This window comes from Notamacropus eugenii, chromosome 2, assembly GCF_028372415.1.
Source record: "Notamacropus eugenii isolate mMacEug1 chromosome 2, mMacEug1.pri_v2, whole genome shotgun sequence".
NCBI classification, from domain to species: Eukaryota; Metazoa; Chordata; class Mammalia; order Diprotodontia; family Macropodidae; genus Notamacropus; species Notamacropus eugenii.
This window is the reverse complement of record NC_092873.1, coordinates 70,808,924-70,826,719: the sequence shown is the minus strand read 5'-3', so window position 1 is coordinate 70,826,719 and position 17,796 is coordinate 70,808,924. Positions and strand designations below refer to the sequence as shown.

The 17,796-nt window shown below is 44.9% G+C and overlaps 1 protein-coding gene across 5 annotated transcripts; it reads left to right on the top strand.

Annotated features, from left to right (window-relative positions):
• The first annotated feature begins 1,015 nt into the window (after window positions 1-1,015).
• On the top strand, window positions 1,016-17,662 carry LOC140525457 (uncharacterized). Of its 5 annotated transcripts, none has more exons than XM_072640873.1 (5): window positions 1,016-1,081; window positions 2,027-2,118; window positions 10,634-10,760; window positions 12,336-12,431; window positions 15,126-17,662. In XM_072640873.1, the coding sequence occupies exons 2-5, from the start codon at window positions 2,083-2,085 to the stop codon at window positions 17,525-17,527; spliced, it is 2,661 nt and encodes an 886-aa protein (XP_072496974.1). In that variant the 5' UTR covers window positions 1,016-1,081; window positions 2,027-2,082; the 3' UTR covers window positions 17,528-17,662. The 5 variants fall into 5 exon arrangements, with proteins under 5 accessions (XP_072496974.1, XP_072496973.1, XP_072496976.1 ...); XM_072640872.1 differs by having other exon boundaries at window positions 1,042-1,115; XM_072640875.1 differs by lacking the exon at window positions 1,016-1,081 and adding an exon at window positions 5,037-5,341 and having other exon boundaries at window positions 1,461-2,118.
• Window positions 17,663-17,796: the final 134 nt, after the last annotated feature.

Genomic DNA, 17,796 nt, shown 5'->3' with positions numbered 1-17,796 from the left:
GTGGGGGCAGTGGGGGAGAGGTAGGTACATAGAGGTGTGGCTTTGGGCCTGAAAAGTCACTAAGTCAACAAACCATCAGGGCTGACCAGGGATAATCAGGCTCCTCTCATCAATGTCTTGTTAGACAAAATAAATGCAAGGGAGTACACATACACCTCAGTCTAGGATACGTATGATCGGTCAGTGAGCAGAAAATGTCCCATGACAGTGCACAGCCTGATCAGTCAGTACCAGCTGGCTCTAAGTGATAAGTTGTACAGGTGCAGCTGGCTACTGTGGCAGGAAGGGACATAACGGTTCCTGCTGGGGCTGGAGGGAGACTGCCTGGGGTAGTGTTTTGAGGCTAGAGAGAAATGTGATTTTAGAATTGGGCTCCAAGCACCTGCTCCCAAGCGCCCCATTACTCAAGCCCTAGGGGGTTATCTCTGGACGTTTGTCCCTAAGCGGCCCTCTGCCCGGCTCACAACCCTCACAAATAAAGTGGTCCGGGAACCAATGCAAAGGCAATGGGGAGATTAATGACGTCAGGGACCCCTGCGTGGCTCCATTTCGGGGTATTTTCTAAGAGCTTCCTTTGTGGAGTCCTGTTGTGTCCCTCCCCCCCACCTGCCCCCACCCCTCCCGCTTTCTGGACACCCGTGGTTTCCAGGCACAGTATGGGGGCTGCCCCTCACGGCCCGGGTCTGTGCCAGGACCTGAACCCACATCCTCTGACCCCGCAGCCAGCATTGCCCCACCCCGTGCCCAGGCCTTGGGCATTCGGCTCTGCAGGTCTATGGGGACGGGAGGCAAGGCAGGAGGAAAACTCGAGCAGCTCCAAGCTCAGCTTCGGTCTCGACTAAGGGGTTTCCCCAGCCCCCGCCTCCTGTCCCAAAGCGGGGCCAGGACCCCTGGGCTGCCTCGACCTGGTCCACACAGTTCCTAGCGACAGGTGCGTGGGCACTGCCCTCCCGTGCCTCAGGACTACATTTCCCAGAAAGCCCAGCGCGCCGGTGCTTGGCTGCTGTCAAGTCCGGAATGGTTGCCGTGGAAACGCCGGGACGTGACTTCCGCTTCCTCCTCCTGTCCTGTCCGGCCTCGGGTAGGACTCTGGGGTACCTGAGGGGAGCTTCTTGGTCAGTGTCGGTGGCGCCACCTCTCTCGGGCCTGTGGCCTCTGCCTGCTGCCCTCTTGCCCTCCCCCTCTTACTCCACCCTTCCTCTTCCTCCCTCCCTCACTGCTTCCCCTCCTCCCTCCCGCCTCCTCCTCTTCCCCTTTTCCTCCTCCTTCCTTCCCTCTCCCCCTCCCTCTCTCCCTCCTCCTCCTCCCCCTTCTCTTCCTCCCCCCCTCCTCCCTTCTTACCCCTCCCTTCCTCTTCCACCCTCCCTCACTGCTTCCCCTCATCCCCCTCTCCCTCCCCCTCCTCCGTTCCCTCTCCTTTCCCCTCCCTCTCCCCCTCCTTCCCCCTCCTTCCCCCTCCCTCCCTTCCTCCCTCATTGCTTCCCCTCTTCCCCTCCCCCTCTCCCTCCCCCACCTCCTCCCCAACCCCCACCTTCTGTCCCTGGGTTATTGCTCGGCCTTCCCTGTCCTGGGCAGTGGTAATAATGACGATAATAACAGTGGTAAGCACGTCGTGCTTTAAGGTTTGCCAAGCACTTGGCCGGGTGCCATGCCACACTGCCCAGAACCAACCCCCTTCATGAAAGTGGGCTCAGTCGGAGGGCCCCCGAGGACCTAGAAGGCCACACGCTGCCCCCAGCTGATGCTGATGGCCCCAGAGCCCAAACTAGGCTCCGAGGCAGGTGGGGCGTGATAGAGGTGGGATTGATCCCAAGTCTCTCCCGGCTCTCAGTCCAGTGCTCTCAGACTGTACCTTCCTGCCTCTCCTAGGGTGATGGAAGCTTCTGGAGAACAGGACGCTTCTTTTCTGCTTGTATCGCCAGCACCCAGCACCTAGTGCTGAAGAACTGAGGAGACGGCTTTTGCCCAGGTCTCCGGCCCTATGAGGCAGAACCAGCCCCACTCATGGTTTCATTTTCTTCCCCAGCGCTGCCTGCCCAGCTCTCTGCCCTTCCCCAAGAGGAGTGAGCTCTGGATGCTGGAATGGCCCCTGTGCTCCTGACAGACGTGGCTCACCAGGTGAGTGGAAGGTTCCTGCCTCCAGAAATGGCCCCCTAGCTGGGCCCAACACAGTTATGTATTGATAGCTGGAGAAGCCTCAATCATCTGAGCAGCCTGCTCCTTTTACAGATGAGGAAACTGAGGCTGTGTTCAGGGAAGCAGCTTGCCCAAGGACTTAGTCATTGTAAGTTGCAGACCTAGAATTTGAATCCAGAACCTCTGTCACATCTCCAGAGACATTCCAATACATAAGGAGAAACAAGAAAAAATATCTACATGAAACTAAATTTCTGTTAGGTACTTTGTTTATAAAATGTACATTAAATTTAACATAGTAGTAACCTTTCTGGGCTTCTTTTTGCTTTCAAAGACCCACTTTCTGCTGACACACACACACATTCTTGGAGCAGGGGTGTATGGTCACACATCTTGTTCTGAGGTCTCAGAGTTGTAGGTTACCCAGGGCAGCAGCAGGGAGAATCCTAGTTCAGTGGTGATCCACATGGCTTGAGGAGTGTTGGGAAAGAACTATGGGACCCAGACAGATGGTGAGCTCCTCAGGTGGGCAGAATGAGGGAAGGGGGATGGACAGCCTGAGAGCCTGATGTGGAAGAAGACTTGAAGGATCCTCCTTCCCTTGCCTTGGTTGGATACTCTGGGTGGGGGTGGATGAGAGAAGGCCAGGAGGAGAGGGCACCCAGGGAGGGGATCAGTCCCCAAACCAGTGAGGTCCCAGGCCCACCAAAGGGCAGAGCAGCTGGCAGGTGTCCAGTTTAAGGACCAGGAAGGGGGGCCAGGGACTCATGTCATGGGGAGAGTGGTGAAAGGAGACAGGTGTACTTTTCCTGGAGAGGCTGAGAGTTGGGGAGGCCATGATAACTGTTCCCAAGTATTTGTAGGGCATCTTGTGGAGGAGGGTTCAATAGGTTCTATTTGGGGTTGGTGTCAGGGATAGCTCCCAAGAATTAGAGCCATCCAGAAGTACTGTGGGCTTTATTAGGTAGTGAGTTCCCCAGCCCAGAGGGCATTCACTGGAGCCATGCCGACCCCTTGTTGGGAAGCCATAGAGATTTCACTCCTAGGACCTAAGTCTGCCCCTGGAAGGGACCTCTCAGGCCATCTAGTCCATCTTCCTCATTTTACAGGTGAGGAAATAGGTGCAGGGAAGTCAGAACTTAACCAAGGTCATACAAGTTGGCAGTCAGGAATGCCAGACTTGAACTCAGGCCTTGTTCCTCTAATTGTCACTGCACCAAGCTCTCTCCCGTTGTCTCTAGTGCCTCTTCCAAGCTCTGAGGCTCTGGATCCTTCCTGCATCCAGGTCCTTTCCCTTCCAAGCTGAGACTAGAGAACACCAAGAATCAATAAAGGCCAAATATTTGTGTCTTGTGTTTGCCTGGGTTGTGTCACCTGGAGTAGGTGAGAGGTCTGGCAAGCCTCCAGAAAAGGGAGTCGAAGGTTCTCTTACGGGGATCAGGGGCCCCTCTGTTCTATTCTAAACCGAAGGGCTGGGTGGGGATTCATTGAAGTTCATGTTGCCTTAGAAAGCAAAGCCATAAAACAAGTGAAGGGTGACTTAGCTTGGAGCTTTACCCATTGTGGGTTTCAGAGTTGTTTTTCTCTCTAATAGGATTAATATTTTCAGCGTTTTGCTGACCTCATTCACACTGCATCAGTTCATAGAAATCTTCCCAGTTTCTTTCTGAAGCATCCATGTTTCGTGTTTTTGCTTTTCTGCCTTCTTTTGGTCTGAGGTCTTTATGCTCTAAACACAGACATTTTTCGACTTCCATGTGTCTAGGTAGTATATAGATATAAACCCCTTTCTATTCTCATTCAGCAATCGCCAGCGCCCTTATTGTCTTTACTTTGCTTTTCTTTTTCCTTAATATTAATTAATTAATTTTTAGTTTTCCACATTCACTTCCGGCAGATTCTGATTTCTGAGCTTTCTCCTCCACTCTCTCCTCCCCACTCCCCAAGACAGTGTGCAATCTGATATGGGCTCTACTTACACATTCCTATTAAACATATTTTCACACTAGTCATGATGTAAAAAAGAATTAGGACTATTGGGAGGAACTACGAGAAAGAAGAAACACATCTTTCATTTTTTAAGGTTCTACCTAGTTAGATCCTTACCTTCATGCTAATTTTTCTTTGGGTTAGATTTGTCTTAAGTCTCAAAGTGGTGCATTAAAGTCCTCCACTACCATAGCTTTACTGTCTATTTTTGACTTTTCCTTTAAGTATTAGATGCTATAGTTCTTGTGTATATTGTATATCTATGTATATGTTTTTATATTGATTTGTCCTTAGTCATGTCTTTTGGCAGAATGTCGTTTCCTTGTCTTTTTTTGTCTTTTCTACATTAACTACTGCCTTATCTAGATAGTGATCACTACTCTGCCTGTTTTTTAGAGCTCAGTTGAAGCATCATAGATTTTGTTCCAGCCCCTCATTTTAAGTCTGTGTGAATCAATGTGTTTAAAGTTTGTATTTTTATAATTAAAACAAGCAAATGTGTTGTTGCTCTTTTTTCCATTTTATGGAAATCCCACTCGATCGTTAATTGCATGTTTTCCTTAGGTTTCCTCCCACCTCCCTCTTTCTAAATAAGAAGAAAGGAGAGTATTTTCCTGACAATGATAACACTTTAGGGTTTGCAAAGCACTTCGCACAAGTTAAGTCATAAGTGGATTTTGACCTTTTCTTCCTTTCCTTGTAATCCTCCCTTCTTGTTTTGTTTTGTTTTGTTTTGTTCTGCTTCTAACCCTCCCTTATCTGTGCTGCCCTATCTGTTAGATCTCTCTCTGCTCCTCCTTTGCCCCACCTACTCTGGTTCCCTCTTCTAGCTTAATATGTTTCTGTACTGAGATCTGTGCCTTTGGAGAGAGGTGCCCAACCGTGCATCTTCCTTCTCGTTCCTTCTCCAGGTGCACTTCATGTCCCCTGAGGTGAAATGGCAGGGGGCCTGGTGAGATGCAGAATCACCTGAGGACCAGGCCTGATCTCCCCACTGCAGTGTGGAGAGTCTCCAGTACAAAAAGGAGCAGCCTTTGCTTTGACCTCAGGCTTTCCAACTCATATTGCTTTGTGTTAGAGAAAAGGAAGGAGAAAGTCCATAGGAAATGGGACTTCCATCTCCAACTGCACCTGTTTTTCCCATTTGACCATCTGACCACCATCTCCAGCCCATCTCCAGTCTCTTGTGGGAAGGAGTGGTGCCTTCTACTTAATGGTAAACACTGACACACCTGGTCAGACCCTGCACACCCCAATGATTCGGAGCTCCTCTAGTCATCATCTAAACCCCATGTCCTTTCTTTTATCACCTGTTTGCTTATTTCGGTCCACCTCAACCTTAACTCACCCCACAGTTAGATGCCACCTACCTCTCCCAATGTCCTCTGGAATGCCTACTCCATAAGTTACAAGCTGCCCTTCAATCTAAATCTTTTCCTGTCCCACTCCTTCCATCTGCTAGCTATTTATTGCCACCCTTTCCAGTAATGGCCTCACCGAATGAGGCAGAGGAGCTGGGATATTCCTTACTTCCAATTTCTTTCCCCACCTCCAGCACTCAATAATCTTTGCTAGTCTTTTCTACCACCCAGTGAAAATCCTTTAGCTGTTGTTTACAGAGCTCCTGGTCACTCCTCTGCCTTCTTCAATAAGTTCAGTTCTGCCTTCATAGTAGGGGGCTTCAGCATGCACATTAACTCTCCCTCAAACATTGTAACATCTCATTTTTTCAATCTACTCACTTCCCATGTGCTGCTCCTCCAACCCCGCTCAGCCACACACAAAAATGGTCACACCCTTGATCTTCTCATCACCCAAAAATGTTCTACTTCCGTGTTCAAGAGCTCTGAAATCCCCTTTTCTGACCATAATCTAGGCACTTTTCTTCCTCTCCCTCCTTAACAAAACTACTCTTCCTCCAGACTTTCAGACTCCCAATCCCTCAGTTCTCTCCCAGGCCATCTCCCCCATATTAATTACTCCCCTTTTTCCTATCTTGGCCCCTTGGTGAACCAATCCAATGCCACACTGTCTTGTTTTGAACCCCTAGCCCCCTTATCAAATCACCGATTATGCCCAGCCAAGGTTCAGCTTTAGATCATTCCCATCATTTGTCACCCTCATGTCTACGTGTGGTGCTGAATAAAGGTGGAGAAAATCAGACAGACATTGTGATCACTGCAGTTTGATGTTACACCATCTCAGTTGGGCTCTCACTGCTGTTAGGCAATCCTGCTGTACCTCTCTTATAAACTCACTCTCCTGCTCCACAGCAGCTCCTCAGACCTCCCGTGCCCCACCCCTCCCTCTCTCAGCTGAGATCCTTGCCTCCTATTTTACAAAAATTGGGGCTGTTTGCTGTGTCTTATCACCCAGATGCCTTTTGCCACTCTCCTTCTTCACATCTCTGACATGATGAGGTGTCCTAAGTCCAGACTTCTCTACCTGCTTGAATGATCCCATTCCATCCTGTCTCCTCCAGCAGGTTGACCCCTCTGTCATCCCCATTCTATCCCTCATTTACTGGCTCCTCTCTACTGCCCACAGTCATGCTCCTGCCTCCCTATCATAAATAAATCCTCATTTGATCCCTCCCTGATAATTATTGCCCTATATTTTTTTGGCTTTATAGCTGAGCTCCTCAGAAGGGCCATTTATAATTGGTGCCTTCTTTCTCTCTTCTCACTCTATTCTTAATGCCTTATACCCCAGCTTTTGACCTTATCATTCCACCTCTCTCCAATGACCAGTGATCTCTTTGGGCCAAATCCAGTGGTCGTTTTTCTATCCTAATTCTTCATTGACCTCTCTGCAGGCTTTGATGTGTGTTCATCTGTTTCAGTATTGATATTCAGTATCTCCTTTCTAGATTTTCAGGACTTCCCTCTCTTCCTGCTTCTCTGACCACTCTTTCTCAGTCTTCTTTGCTGGATCCTCCTCTGGATCACACCCTCTAAGCATAGGTGGTGTCTCAGGTTCTGTCCTGGGCCCTCCTCTCCTTCTGTCTTACTTTTCCCAGTGTATCCTGGGTCATCTCCAGTCATCCTGATGAATATCTGGTCACTGGATTCAGATGACTCTGGAGGAGAAGTGAGGCTGGTGACCTTGCACAGTCCTCCCTCACTCAAAACAAAGTCAAGTGCAAGTCATGTCATCATTTCTCTGATGGCATGGTCTTCTTTGGCAACAAAGGATGAACACAACTTTACTCGGTGATGTTATCAGTTCTCATGGATTTAATTGCCTTCTCTAAGCTGATGATTCTCAAATCTTATCCTGTCCCAGTCTCTGCTGACCTCTAGTATTGCATTTCCAACTGGCCTTTCAGACATCTCAAACCAGATGTCCAGTGGACGTTTTAAACTCAGTATATCTAAAACAAATCATTTCTTTCCCCAAACTCTCCCTTCCTACCTTCCCTATTAATGTAGAGGGCAGCACCCTCCTCTCAGTTACTCAGGCTCCCAGCCTAGGAGTCATTCCTTGCTCCCCATTGCTCTCCCCCACCCCATATCCAAGCTATTGATTTCTCCTGCCACCCCTGGGTACAGGCCTTCGTTATCTCCTGATTGGACCATTGAAATATCCTGGTTATCAGTTGGCCTGCCTCATCATCTATTCACCCACCAGAGTGACTTTCCTAAAGTACAGGTCCAGATATGTCACCCTCTACCCAATAGAGTGGCTCCCTAGCACCTCTAGGAGCAAATACAAAATGTTCTCTGGACTTCAGAGTCCTCCATATCCTAATCTTCTCTTCCCTTTCCCTTCTTAAACCTTATTTCCTAACATGTACTCTTTTATCCAATAACACTGACCTCCTTGTTGTTAGATAAACAAGACCTCCATGTCTTGGCTCTAGGGATTCTCATTGGCCATCCCTCATGTGTGGAATGCTCTCCCTCCTCATCTTCACAGAGTGATCTCCCTGGCTTCCACTGGAAGCCTTTCCCAACCCCTCTTTATTATTCCATCTCATTTATTTCCTATTTATCTTTCTTGTTTGTACAGTTTTGTTTATTGTCTCCTCATTTAGATTGTGAGCTCTTTGAGGGCAAGAACTGTCTTTTGTTTCTTTTTGCATCTGCTGTACTTAGCATAGTGCCCAGCCCATGGTAGGTGCCTAGTAAATATTCATTGAGAAACTGGCTGTGATTTTACTCAGTTTTCCTTTATCCTATTCAGATGATATTATGATTCACCCCTTCCATGACTGTACTCTGCCTTCTAAAATAATTAAAACAGAACAGAACCATGCACAGACACTCACTTATTTTAACTTTTCTCTATAATTCTTAAAGATATTAGGACTCTGAGAGGATATTTGTGATATCCCCTTTTGACTTGTATACAATTCATTCTCACATATTCCCTTTCAGGTATACAAATAGGTGAAATTTTTTATGTTTTTCATGGCACCTGCATTTCCATTTCCAGATCTCTACTCAGTTCTGTTTATTTTTTCATCAGGAACAATTGGAATTCCTCTCTTCTATTAAAGGTCCATTTTCCGCCTGTAGGTTTATGCTTAAGTTTGCTGGATAGGTCAGTCTTGGTTGTAAACCTTTATCTCTTAACTGTTAGAAAATTCTGAGTTCCCTTTCTGTACTGTTGTGACTGCTAAATCTTGTATAATCCTTGTTGTGATTCCTTGATATTTGAACTCCTTTCTGGCTGCTTGGAGTATTTTTTTTCTTTAACCTAGATGCTTTTGATTTTAGCTAATGTTCCTGGGAGTTTTCACTTTGGGGTTTCTTTCTAGAGTTGACCAATAAATTCTTTCTATTTTCACTTTGCTCTCTTCGTGAATTCTGGGCAGTTTTACTAAAATTTCCTGAAAGCTAGGTTGTCCAGGGTGTAGAGTGCTTGCCCTGGAGTCAGAAGGAGCTGAGTTCAAATCTGACCTTGGACACATATTAGCTGTTTGACCCTGAACAGGTCACTTCTTCTTCATCTGTAAAAGGAGCTGAAGAAGGAAATGGCAAACTGCTCAGTATCTTTGCCAAGAAAACCCCAAAGAGAGAGATTTGAACATGACTGAAAAATGACTGCACAACAACAAAAAAGTCTGATATTTTCTTTTGTTCATAATATTCAGTTTAAGGCTAGGTAAGAAATGAGGCAAAGCGTGGCCTCTTGATCCTCTTTGATAATGAAGAACAAACAATATTTTGATAGTCTAGTCAAGGAGACCAGGTTGGTTGTTGTGGTACATTTTTCCTTCCTTCCGTCTTTCCTTCTTCTTTCTTTTTTCTTTCTTTCTTCATAGTTTTCATTGTGTTGTTGAATCATTGTCTTGTGTACCCTATTCAAAATTTCAGGGCATTCAGTTCTTGTGTGAAGTTTTCTGCCATCTGTTCTAAGACCAGTTTTGTATCTCTTGTTTCATTTTTTATGAGGCTTTCCCCAGTCTTGCTGAGAGACCACTATCATCTTTCTGATTTATCTCTTTATGTTTTTCTCCAACTAATGTATCACCTCATGGTACTCAGTGTTTGCTTTGATTTGCTTACAGAAAGATGAGATTGTACTTTGGTCAAGTTATGCAACTGTAGGCTAGGGTCTGCAGGACCCTGAGTAGAATGGGCCAGGCTAGGTCCCTCCTTCAGTAGACTTTAGGTCTCTTCCTGGGGGCTCCATTCAATCCTAGGTTTCTCATGGGGTTCTTCATTCCTTCTACTGAGCTTGGAATATTCTCATACAGGGTTCTGGCCATTTGCTTCTCAGGCTGGATTTTGCCTGGAGTCTTTCTCCCTCTGAGGTTTCTTGGAGCCTTCCCCAGAAGTTCTGAGGCTGGGGTCTCTGCTTGGCTGGGTTGGGGCCCTGTTAGTACTGGGTTGGCCTCAGGCTCTTTGTTTTAGAGCATTGCACTGGATCTTCCCCAAGGCTAGGAGCCTTGGAATCACCCTGAAGACTCTGCTCTTTGTGCTTAGCTCTCAACATGGCCCAGCAGCTCATTTCTCCCACAGTCTCTAAAAGGAATGCAGGGGACTTTCTGTGGATGCCTGGACTAGATAGAGGTGCCTGGAGATAATTCTTTCTATGGTCTAGCCAGGAGAGAGCCCTGATGGAGCCCTTGTGGGGGGCTTGAATCATCACACCTCTTCCCTGAAAGAACAAAAAGTAGAAATATGAGAATCACTTGATGTTGAATCTTTGTTCTTGAGCTGGAATGATGATTATTAACCCCTGCTTCTTTTAGGTGAGGAAACTGAAGTCTAGGGAGATTGGGTGATTTGTCTGAAGTCACCCAGGCAAAAAATAGCATAGCCAGGATTTGAACCCAGGCCTTCTAACTTCAAATCCAACCTTCTACCACTCTGCTGTTCCTCTCACAGTGATTAAGCTGTTACAGACTGAAACATTGATAAATATTTGACTTGCATTATCGTAAGGCTAGAACCCTGAGAACTACACAGCCCTCCCCCATTCTCTGGGCCCTTTACTCCCAGGTCCATTCGAGGGCTGATCCCTGGACAAACACATATAAAAGCATTTGGTCTTTCAGGAGCCAGTGACCTTCCAGGATGTGGCAGTGGTCTTCACGCAGGAGCAGTGGGCTTATCTGGACCCTTCTCAGAAGGAGCTATACCGGGATGTGATGCTAGAGACCTACCAGAACCTGCTCTGCTTGGGTAAGAACGGCTTCCCTTTGGGATTCAGGGTCTGCCTCCCCCTCTCCAGCCCCCAGAAGTGTCCTTAGGTCCTTCCTTGGTAAAAGGCTTGGAGGCAACTATTTGACCTTCAGAGGATGGGGAATTCTCATCCTCTTTGGTCCAGAGGAATCATTCATTTGTGATTCTGCTTCTTGTACTTCAGCAGAAGTGTGATAGATTTATGTTCTGTTCCTATGTTTTAATTCTGTGCATATCTTTCTGCTTCAAGTATGTATCTCATAAATAATATGTTGATGGCTTCTTACAATTAATAAAATATCAATGATTTCTGGGGGTCTGGATGAGGGTCCTAGGGGGACAGTCAGAGTAGTTTTTGTGTAGAACAGGGCGCTCAGACTCAGGCTGGGAAGGATGCCCAGTGTGGGCATTCTGACCCTAAATGTGCCCTCTTAGTTCAGATTTGATGTTAGCACAGAGGGAGCCACTCGGTCTCATGTGGTGACTTGGGACCCACTTGCATGACAGGAGGAAGCCAAGGAGGATGCCATGTCATCCAGAGGGAGCAAGGGTTCCACAAGAACCAGTCAGTGGAAGGGCAAGGCAGGAAGGGTTGGAACCCAGAACAGAGAAGCCCTTTTTCTATTTTTTTTTTTTTCAGCTAAAACAGGTTTTATTGTATTTATTTATTTGCATAATAAACCCATTTTGCAGTCTGGTGAATTGCTATCAAGAACAATATTTTTTTTTATTTTTTTCTTTCATTTATTTTTGGTGTTCTACAATCACTACCATATAACTTACATTTTTTTCCCTCCCTCCCCCCTACCTCCCACCTCCCTCCTCAAGACGGCATACAGTTTTATGTAGGCTCTACGCATATATTCCTATTAAATACATTTTCACCATAATCATGTTGTATAGAAGAATTAAAATGAATGGGAGAAATCATATAACAAACCAAAATGTAATACAAAAGAAAATGATCTGCTACGTTCTGTGACTGAATTCCATGATTCTTTCTCTGGATATGGAAGGCATTTTGCCTTAAAAGACCATTGGGAATTCCTTGAGTCCTTGCATTGCAATGAAGTTCTAAGTCTACCAGAAAAAATCCTTGCATACTGTGGTTGTTGCTGTGTAAGCCCTTTCTCTTTTGCTTCATTTCTGCACCCATCCTTGTGTCTCTACTGGGACTCAGGGGATTCTGATCTCCTGGGTTTATCCCTCGGGTTGTGTACGCCTCTTCTTTTGGTTATTCATGGCTTCATTCCCCAAACTGAGGCCTTCTGCCTAGGCCAGGCTCTGCCCTCTGCATCCTTCCTGGATGAAATGTTTAGCCCAAGTCCCTTGCATGCACAGAGTCAGGAGATGAAACATCAGGCCAGTGCCAGACTCCCTGACTTATCTCTGACCAGAACATCCACAGGCTCCAGCCATCTCTTTGAATGGAAGTTTTCTCTTTAGTTTTTCTTGAATCCCTGCATTGTCTGGTATTCGTTTCACCTTTGCTGGGGTGAGGTTTGGGGCAACCAAGCTTGATTGGAACCTTTTTTATCTCCATCTTTACCCAAGATTCCCACTTCCTTTGAGCAGGACTGGCCATATCTAAGCCCCAGGTGATCCACCAGCTAGAGCAAGGGAAAGTGCCTTGGATGCCAGAAAGGAGAGTCCCAGGGAGCAGCTGTCCAGGTGAGTGAGTGACTGACCCCCCAGGCAGGGGAATCCTTGACAACAGTGTCTCCACAGGTCAATCAGTGCAATCCCTTCGATAGAGTTGGACAGGAGCCTCTGCTCAGAGCTGCCCTGGCCTCTGGAGAAAAGCCCTCACTGTGCATCAGCCAAAGGAAGTTAGCACACCTCAGTCAGCCACCTCAGCAAATCAGTCTCCCAGTCTCAGAGAAGGCTCTTGGGATCCCAGATGTGGGGGCTGGCAGGGCCCTCAGGGGGCACCTGTTCTGACCCCTTCATGTGACTTGGCCAAGGTTATACAGACAGCCAGAGGCAGAGCTAGCCAACCCCAAAGCCAAGCCAGGATGTATCCTATATCTGTCCCTCCTTTTTGTGATGGAATATCCTTAGCACTCCTCCTGTTTTAATTTCTGTTTCTTTTTTATGTGTATGACTTTGACAAAATCATAACAAATATCTTGCCTATTCATACCATATTGAAATAAAATTAAAATGAAATCACATGAATAAAAGTGTAAAACTTCATGGAAAGTGAAGTTATTAAACTGGGGTTAAGTAATTGGTCAGAATGACAGCTGCCTATCGAAAGGCTAGCAGCAGTGGTAACACATTTCTGTCCTTAATGGGAGGAATCCAAAGCTATTCTTAGATGCAGACTAAGACATCTCTGAATGCCTCCATAGGAGAGGAAAGAGGCATTTGGTAGTTGGCTTACCACTGGCAAGAGATAAGATAAATGACATGGAGATGACCCAGTAATGTGGAGAAAGCCTGCTATTTTCAACTCAAAAAAATTAATGGGAACCCTAAATTAGGACCTCAAGGAACAGGGTACAAAATCATACTCACCTCTGTGATTTACTCATCATGAGGACCAAGAAGGCATTCCCAAAAAGAGAACCCTGTTGGGAATAAAAATCAAAGCCATCCCACCTGTGGGAATTGACCTAGGCAGGAGTGCATCGGACTTGTACAAAGGCAGCTGCAAAATGCTGTAAGTGATAATATAAAACCATGTCGAAGCTAAATACTGAGAGGGAATTCAGTGTTCATAGGTGTCTCCTCCCCCTCCCCATTAGAGTAAAGAGGACAGTGCTTTGAACAGTGATTTGCAGGGCTGTGCAGCCACTTTTGGTTTCTTCTTGTTCCCCACCTCTTACCATGGCTCCAAGAAGCCGTAGCACACACAGGAGCTACACCCTAGTAAACCATCTTGGTAGACAGGTTAGACCAGATTGAGGACAACAACCCATCAGTGAGTTAGGGTGCCCAAGCACATGAAGACTTCCCCTGGTAGAATGGACGGATGTGGACAGTTTGTTTCAGCAGCCATGAAAGCAACTGAAGTAGGTGATGTGGAGCACTTTGAGCTTAGTCAGACATTGGAGATGCCAAGGTCATCCCCTGCCTGCCAGGCCATCACCAGTTATCCTGACTTTTGTCTTGCCACTGGACTTTGATGACTCTGGAAGAGAGAGATGCTGAGGACTTTGTGCAACTCTGCCTCATTTTGATACAATTCATGTGCAAGTCAAGATATCACCTCGTGATGGTCTTTTCAAAATGAAGGACAAACAACATAGAATGCTGTACCAATGAAGATACCTAGGAGTTTGTTCATGGAATTAAACACAACTCTTAAGAAAATTCATGTAGAGAAACAGACAGGCAAGAATTGTAGCAAAACTGAAAACAAAAAGCAGAGCTAGTTACTCCTGCAATAATTTATTAATTGCCTGCTGTGCATCAGTTAATTGCTCTGGGCTTAGTGCTGGGGATACAAACTCTTAAAATGACATTATTCTTACTCTAGGATCTGCCATTTTTGTGAGGGAGAACACATACATGAGCATCAGTATATACACAATAAATAAGAATAGAATATGTATAAAATACATGTAAGGTTGTTAATACAAGACAGTTGAAAAGAGAAGGCAGAAGCAGTTGAAGGAGCAAGAATCCTCATCATGTTGACCATAAAGCTATGTTCATCACTCCAGTATTCATCCTGGCAATTATTCAAATCTAAATTAAAATTTGATCCATGTCTTCAGTAAAACCTACCACTAACCTGCAGTTATGCCTTTGCAAGTCATATACTGAGTTCCCTAATACATAGAAAAGAAGCTGGATTAACTAGTCCCAGTATTACTTTCATCATTCTAAGCAGCAAGAAGACTTAGGATCTGAATCCGTGATTGTCAGTGAAATTGAGGGGCAATCCTGTTGGCCTCCTACTTAATGCAGGCATTTTCCCTAGATAACCCCTGACTGATGGTCATCTAGCTAATGCTTAATTATTTCCAAGCACTTTGAGCTTTGCTGCATTACATGGAGCACAATGTGACAAAGAGACTGTGAGGATGATCCATGTTCTTGTTCTTCTACTAGTTAATTGTGTGACAGTGGGGAACTCAGAACATTTCTCCAGGCCTCAAGTTTTCTGTTAGAAACTATAATAAATATCTTCCCTCCTTTTCTCTCTCAAAAACTTATGAGGATCAACAGAAAGCTTTTTTAAAAAGTGAACTATCAATGAGCATACAAACAAGATATAATTTGGTTTATTTAATGTTTAACAATAATTGTTTTAGGAAGAAGCACAAAATAGGACCAAAGAATATAGCAAGTGGGTATAGAGGATATTTCCATTTTCCTTCTTTCCTTTTTTCTTTTCTTCTTTTTTTTTTTCAGATTGGGAAACTAGGCCTGAAACCAAGAAGTCCGATCCCAAACTGGGCATTTCTGTAGAGCAACTGTCCCAGAACAGACTCACAAGAGATGGATTCTCTTTTTCCAGCTTGAAAGAAGCCTGGGCACATGATGTAACATTAGGGTGGCATCAGAGCATTGAGGAGAAAACGTCTCAGCAAATAAAGATTGCCCAGAGGAAAATTGCCAATGATGTGAGAGGCTGTGAAGATAGTAATTATGGCCAACGCATCAGTCTGGAACCAGAGCTTTTGGTGCAACCGAGAGTATCTATAGGAGAGGATCTTCTCAAATGTGATTCTGGTAGAAAGAATTTCATTCTGTCTGCAGAACCAAGGAAGTGTCATAGAATTTGCTTTAGGGAGATGGATTCTAGGTATAATGAATGTGAGGAATCCCTCACTTCTCAATCAGACTTTATTGTGCATCACAGACTCTATCCTAGAAAGGAACCTGATGATTCTTATGAATATGGGAAAGCTGTCAACTTCAGCCCATATATTAATTCCCATCAGAATGTTGATATTGAAAAGAAAGTCCCTAAATATAATAAACTTGAGAAGGCTTCCATCAAAACTATACAGCTAATTGAACATCAGATAGTTCACACTGGAGAGACACTGGAATATAGTGAATATGGGGAGCCTTTCAACCCTGGTTCTTTCCTTACTTCGCATCAGAGAATTTACACTGAGAAAAAACCTAATCATTGTTTGAAGTCCTTCTTCCAAAGTTCACAGCTCCCTCATCACCAGCCAATTTATGCTGGAGAGAAACTTTTTGAATGTAATCAATGTGGGAAGGCCTTCCACCGGAAAGGACAGCTTACTCAGCATCAGAAAATTCATACTGGAGAGAAACCTTTTGAGTGTAATGACTGTGGGAAGGCTTTCCGCCTGAGAGAACACCTTACTCGACATCAGAGGATTCACACTGGGGAGAAACCTTATGAATGTAATGAATGTGGGAAGGCCTTCCACCTGAGAGAACTTCTTACTCTCCATCAAAGTATTCATACTGGAGAAAAACCTCATAAATGTGATGAATGTGGAAAAGCCTTTAGCCAGAGAGGACATCTTAATCTACATCAGAGAATTCACACTGGAGAAAAACCTTATAAATGTAATGATTGTGGGAAGCTCTTTCGTCTGAAAGAACACCTCACTCGACATCAGAGAATTCATACTGGAGAGAAACCTTATGAATGCACTGAATGTGGGAAGTTTTTCAGACGGAGAGGACTCCTTACTCGACATCAGATTATTCATACTGGGGAGAAACCTTACAAATGTAATGAATGTGGGAAGGCCTTTAGCCTAAGAGAATCCTTTACTCGACATCAAACTATTCATACTGGAGAGAAGCCTTATGAATGTAATGAATGTGGGAAAGTCTTCAGCCTGAGAGGATCATTTACTCGACATCAGAGTATTCATACTGGAGAGAAACCTTATGAATGCAATGAATGTGGGAAAGCTTTCCACCTGAGTACAGAGCTTACTCGACATCAGAGAATTCATACTGGAGAGAAACCTTATGAGTGTAATAAATGTGGAAAAGCCTTTCATGTGAGCACAGAGCTTACCAGACATCAGAGGATTCATACTGGAGAGAAACCTTATGAGTGTAATGAATGTGGAAAGGCCTTCCACCTGAGAGAATACCTTACTCGGCATCAGAGGATCCATACTGGAGAGAAACCTTATGAATGTAATGACTGTGGGAAGGCCTTCCGCCTAAGAGAACACCTTACTCGACATCAGAGGATTCATACTGGAGAGAAACCTTATGAATGCAATCAATGTGGGAAGGCCTTCCACTTAAAAGAACTCCTTACTCTCCACTGGAGTATTCATACTGGACAGAAACCTCATAAATGTAATGAATGCGGGAAGGCTTTTAGCCAGAGAGGACACCTTACTGTACATCAGAGGATTCATACTGGAGAGAAACCTTATGAATGTAATCAATGTGGAAAGGCATTCCATGCAAGAGAACTCCTTACTCTCCATCAGAGTATTCATACTGGAGAGACACCTTATAAATGTAATGAATGTGGGAAGTTCTTCAGCCAGAGAGGACATCTTACTGGACATCAGAGAATTCATACTGGTGAGAAACCTTATGAATGTAATGACTGTGGAAAGGTTTTTCGTCTGAAGGAACATCTTACTCAGCATCATAGAATTCATACTGGAGAGAAGCCTCATAAATGTACTGAATGTGGAAAGGCCTTCAGCCGGAGGGAACACCTTACTCGACATCAGACAATTCATACTGGAGAGAAACCTTTTGAGTGTAGTGAATGTGGGAAGGCCTTCAGCCTGAGAGGATCACTTACTCGACATCAGAGTAATAAATGTCATCCCATATTTGGGAATTAAGCTAAGATTTTGTAAGACCTGAATATAGACAACTATAAAATTCTGAGAAGTGAATTAAGGAGCTAAGTAATTGATTAGGATTCAGTATTCATGGTTTTTCCTGACTACTACAATAAAAATTACTTTTCAAAATAATTTACAGAGTTCATAGAATACTCATCAAAATACCAAAAATTTCTTCAAACCTTTTGATTCAGTTATCCAAGTACTGGGCATATGCCAAGATCACTAGGAAAAAAGTCTCATGTTCTTATTCAATCATTTTAGTT

Coding starts and splice junctions, on each gene's coding strand:
- LOC140525457 (XM_072640873.1), top strand. CDS start 2,083: ATGGCCCCTGTGCTCCTGACAGACGTGGCTCACCAG. Junction 2,119..10,633: donor TGACAGACGTGGCTCACCAG/GTGAGTGGAAGG, acceptor TTGGTCTTTCAG/GAGCCAGTGACCTTCCAGGA. Junction 12,432..15,125: donor CCCAGGGAGCAGCTGTCCAG/GTGAGTGAGTGA, acceptor TTTTTTTTTCAG/ATTGGGAAACTAGGCCTGAA.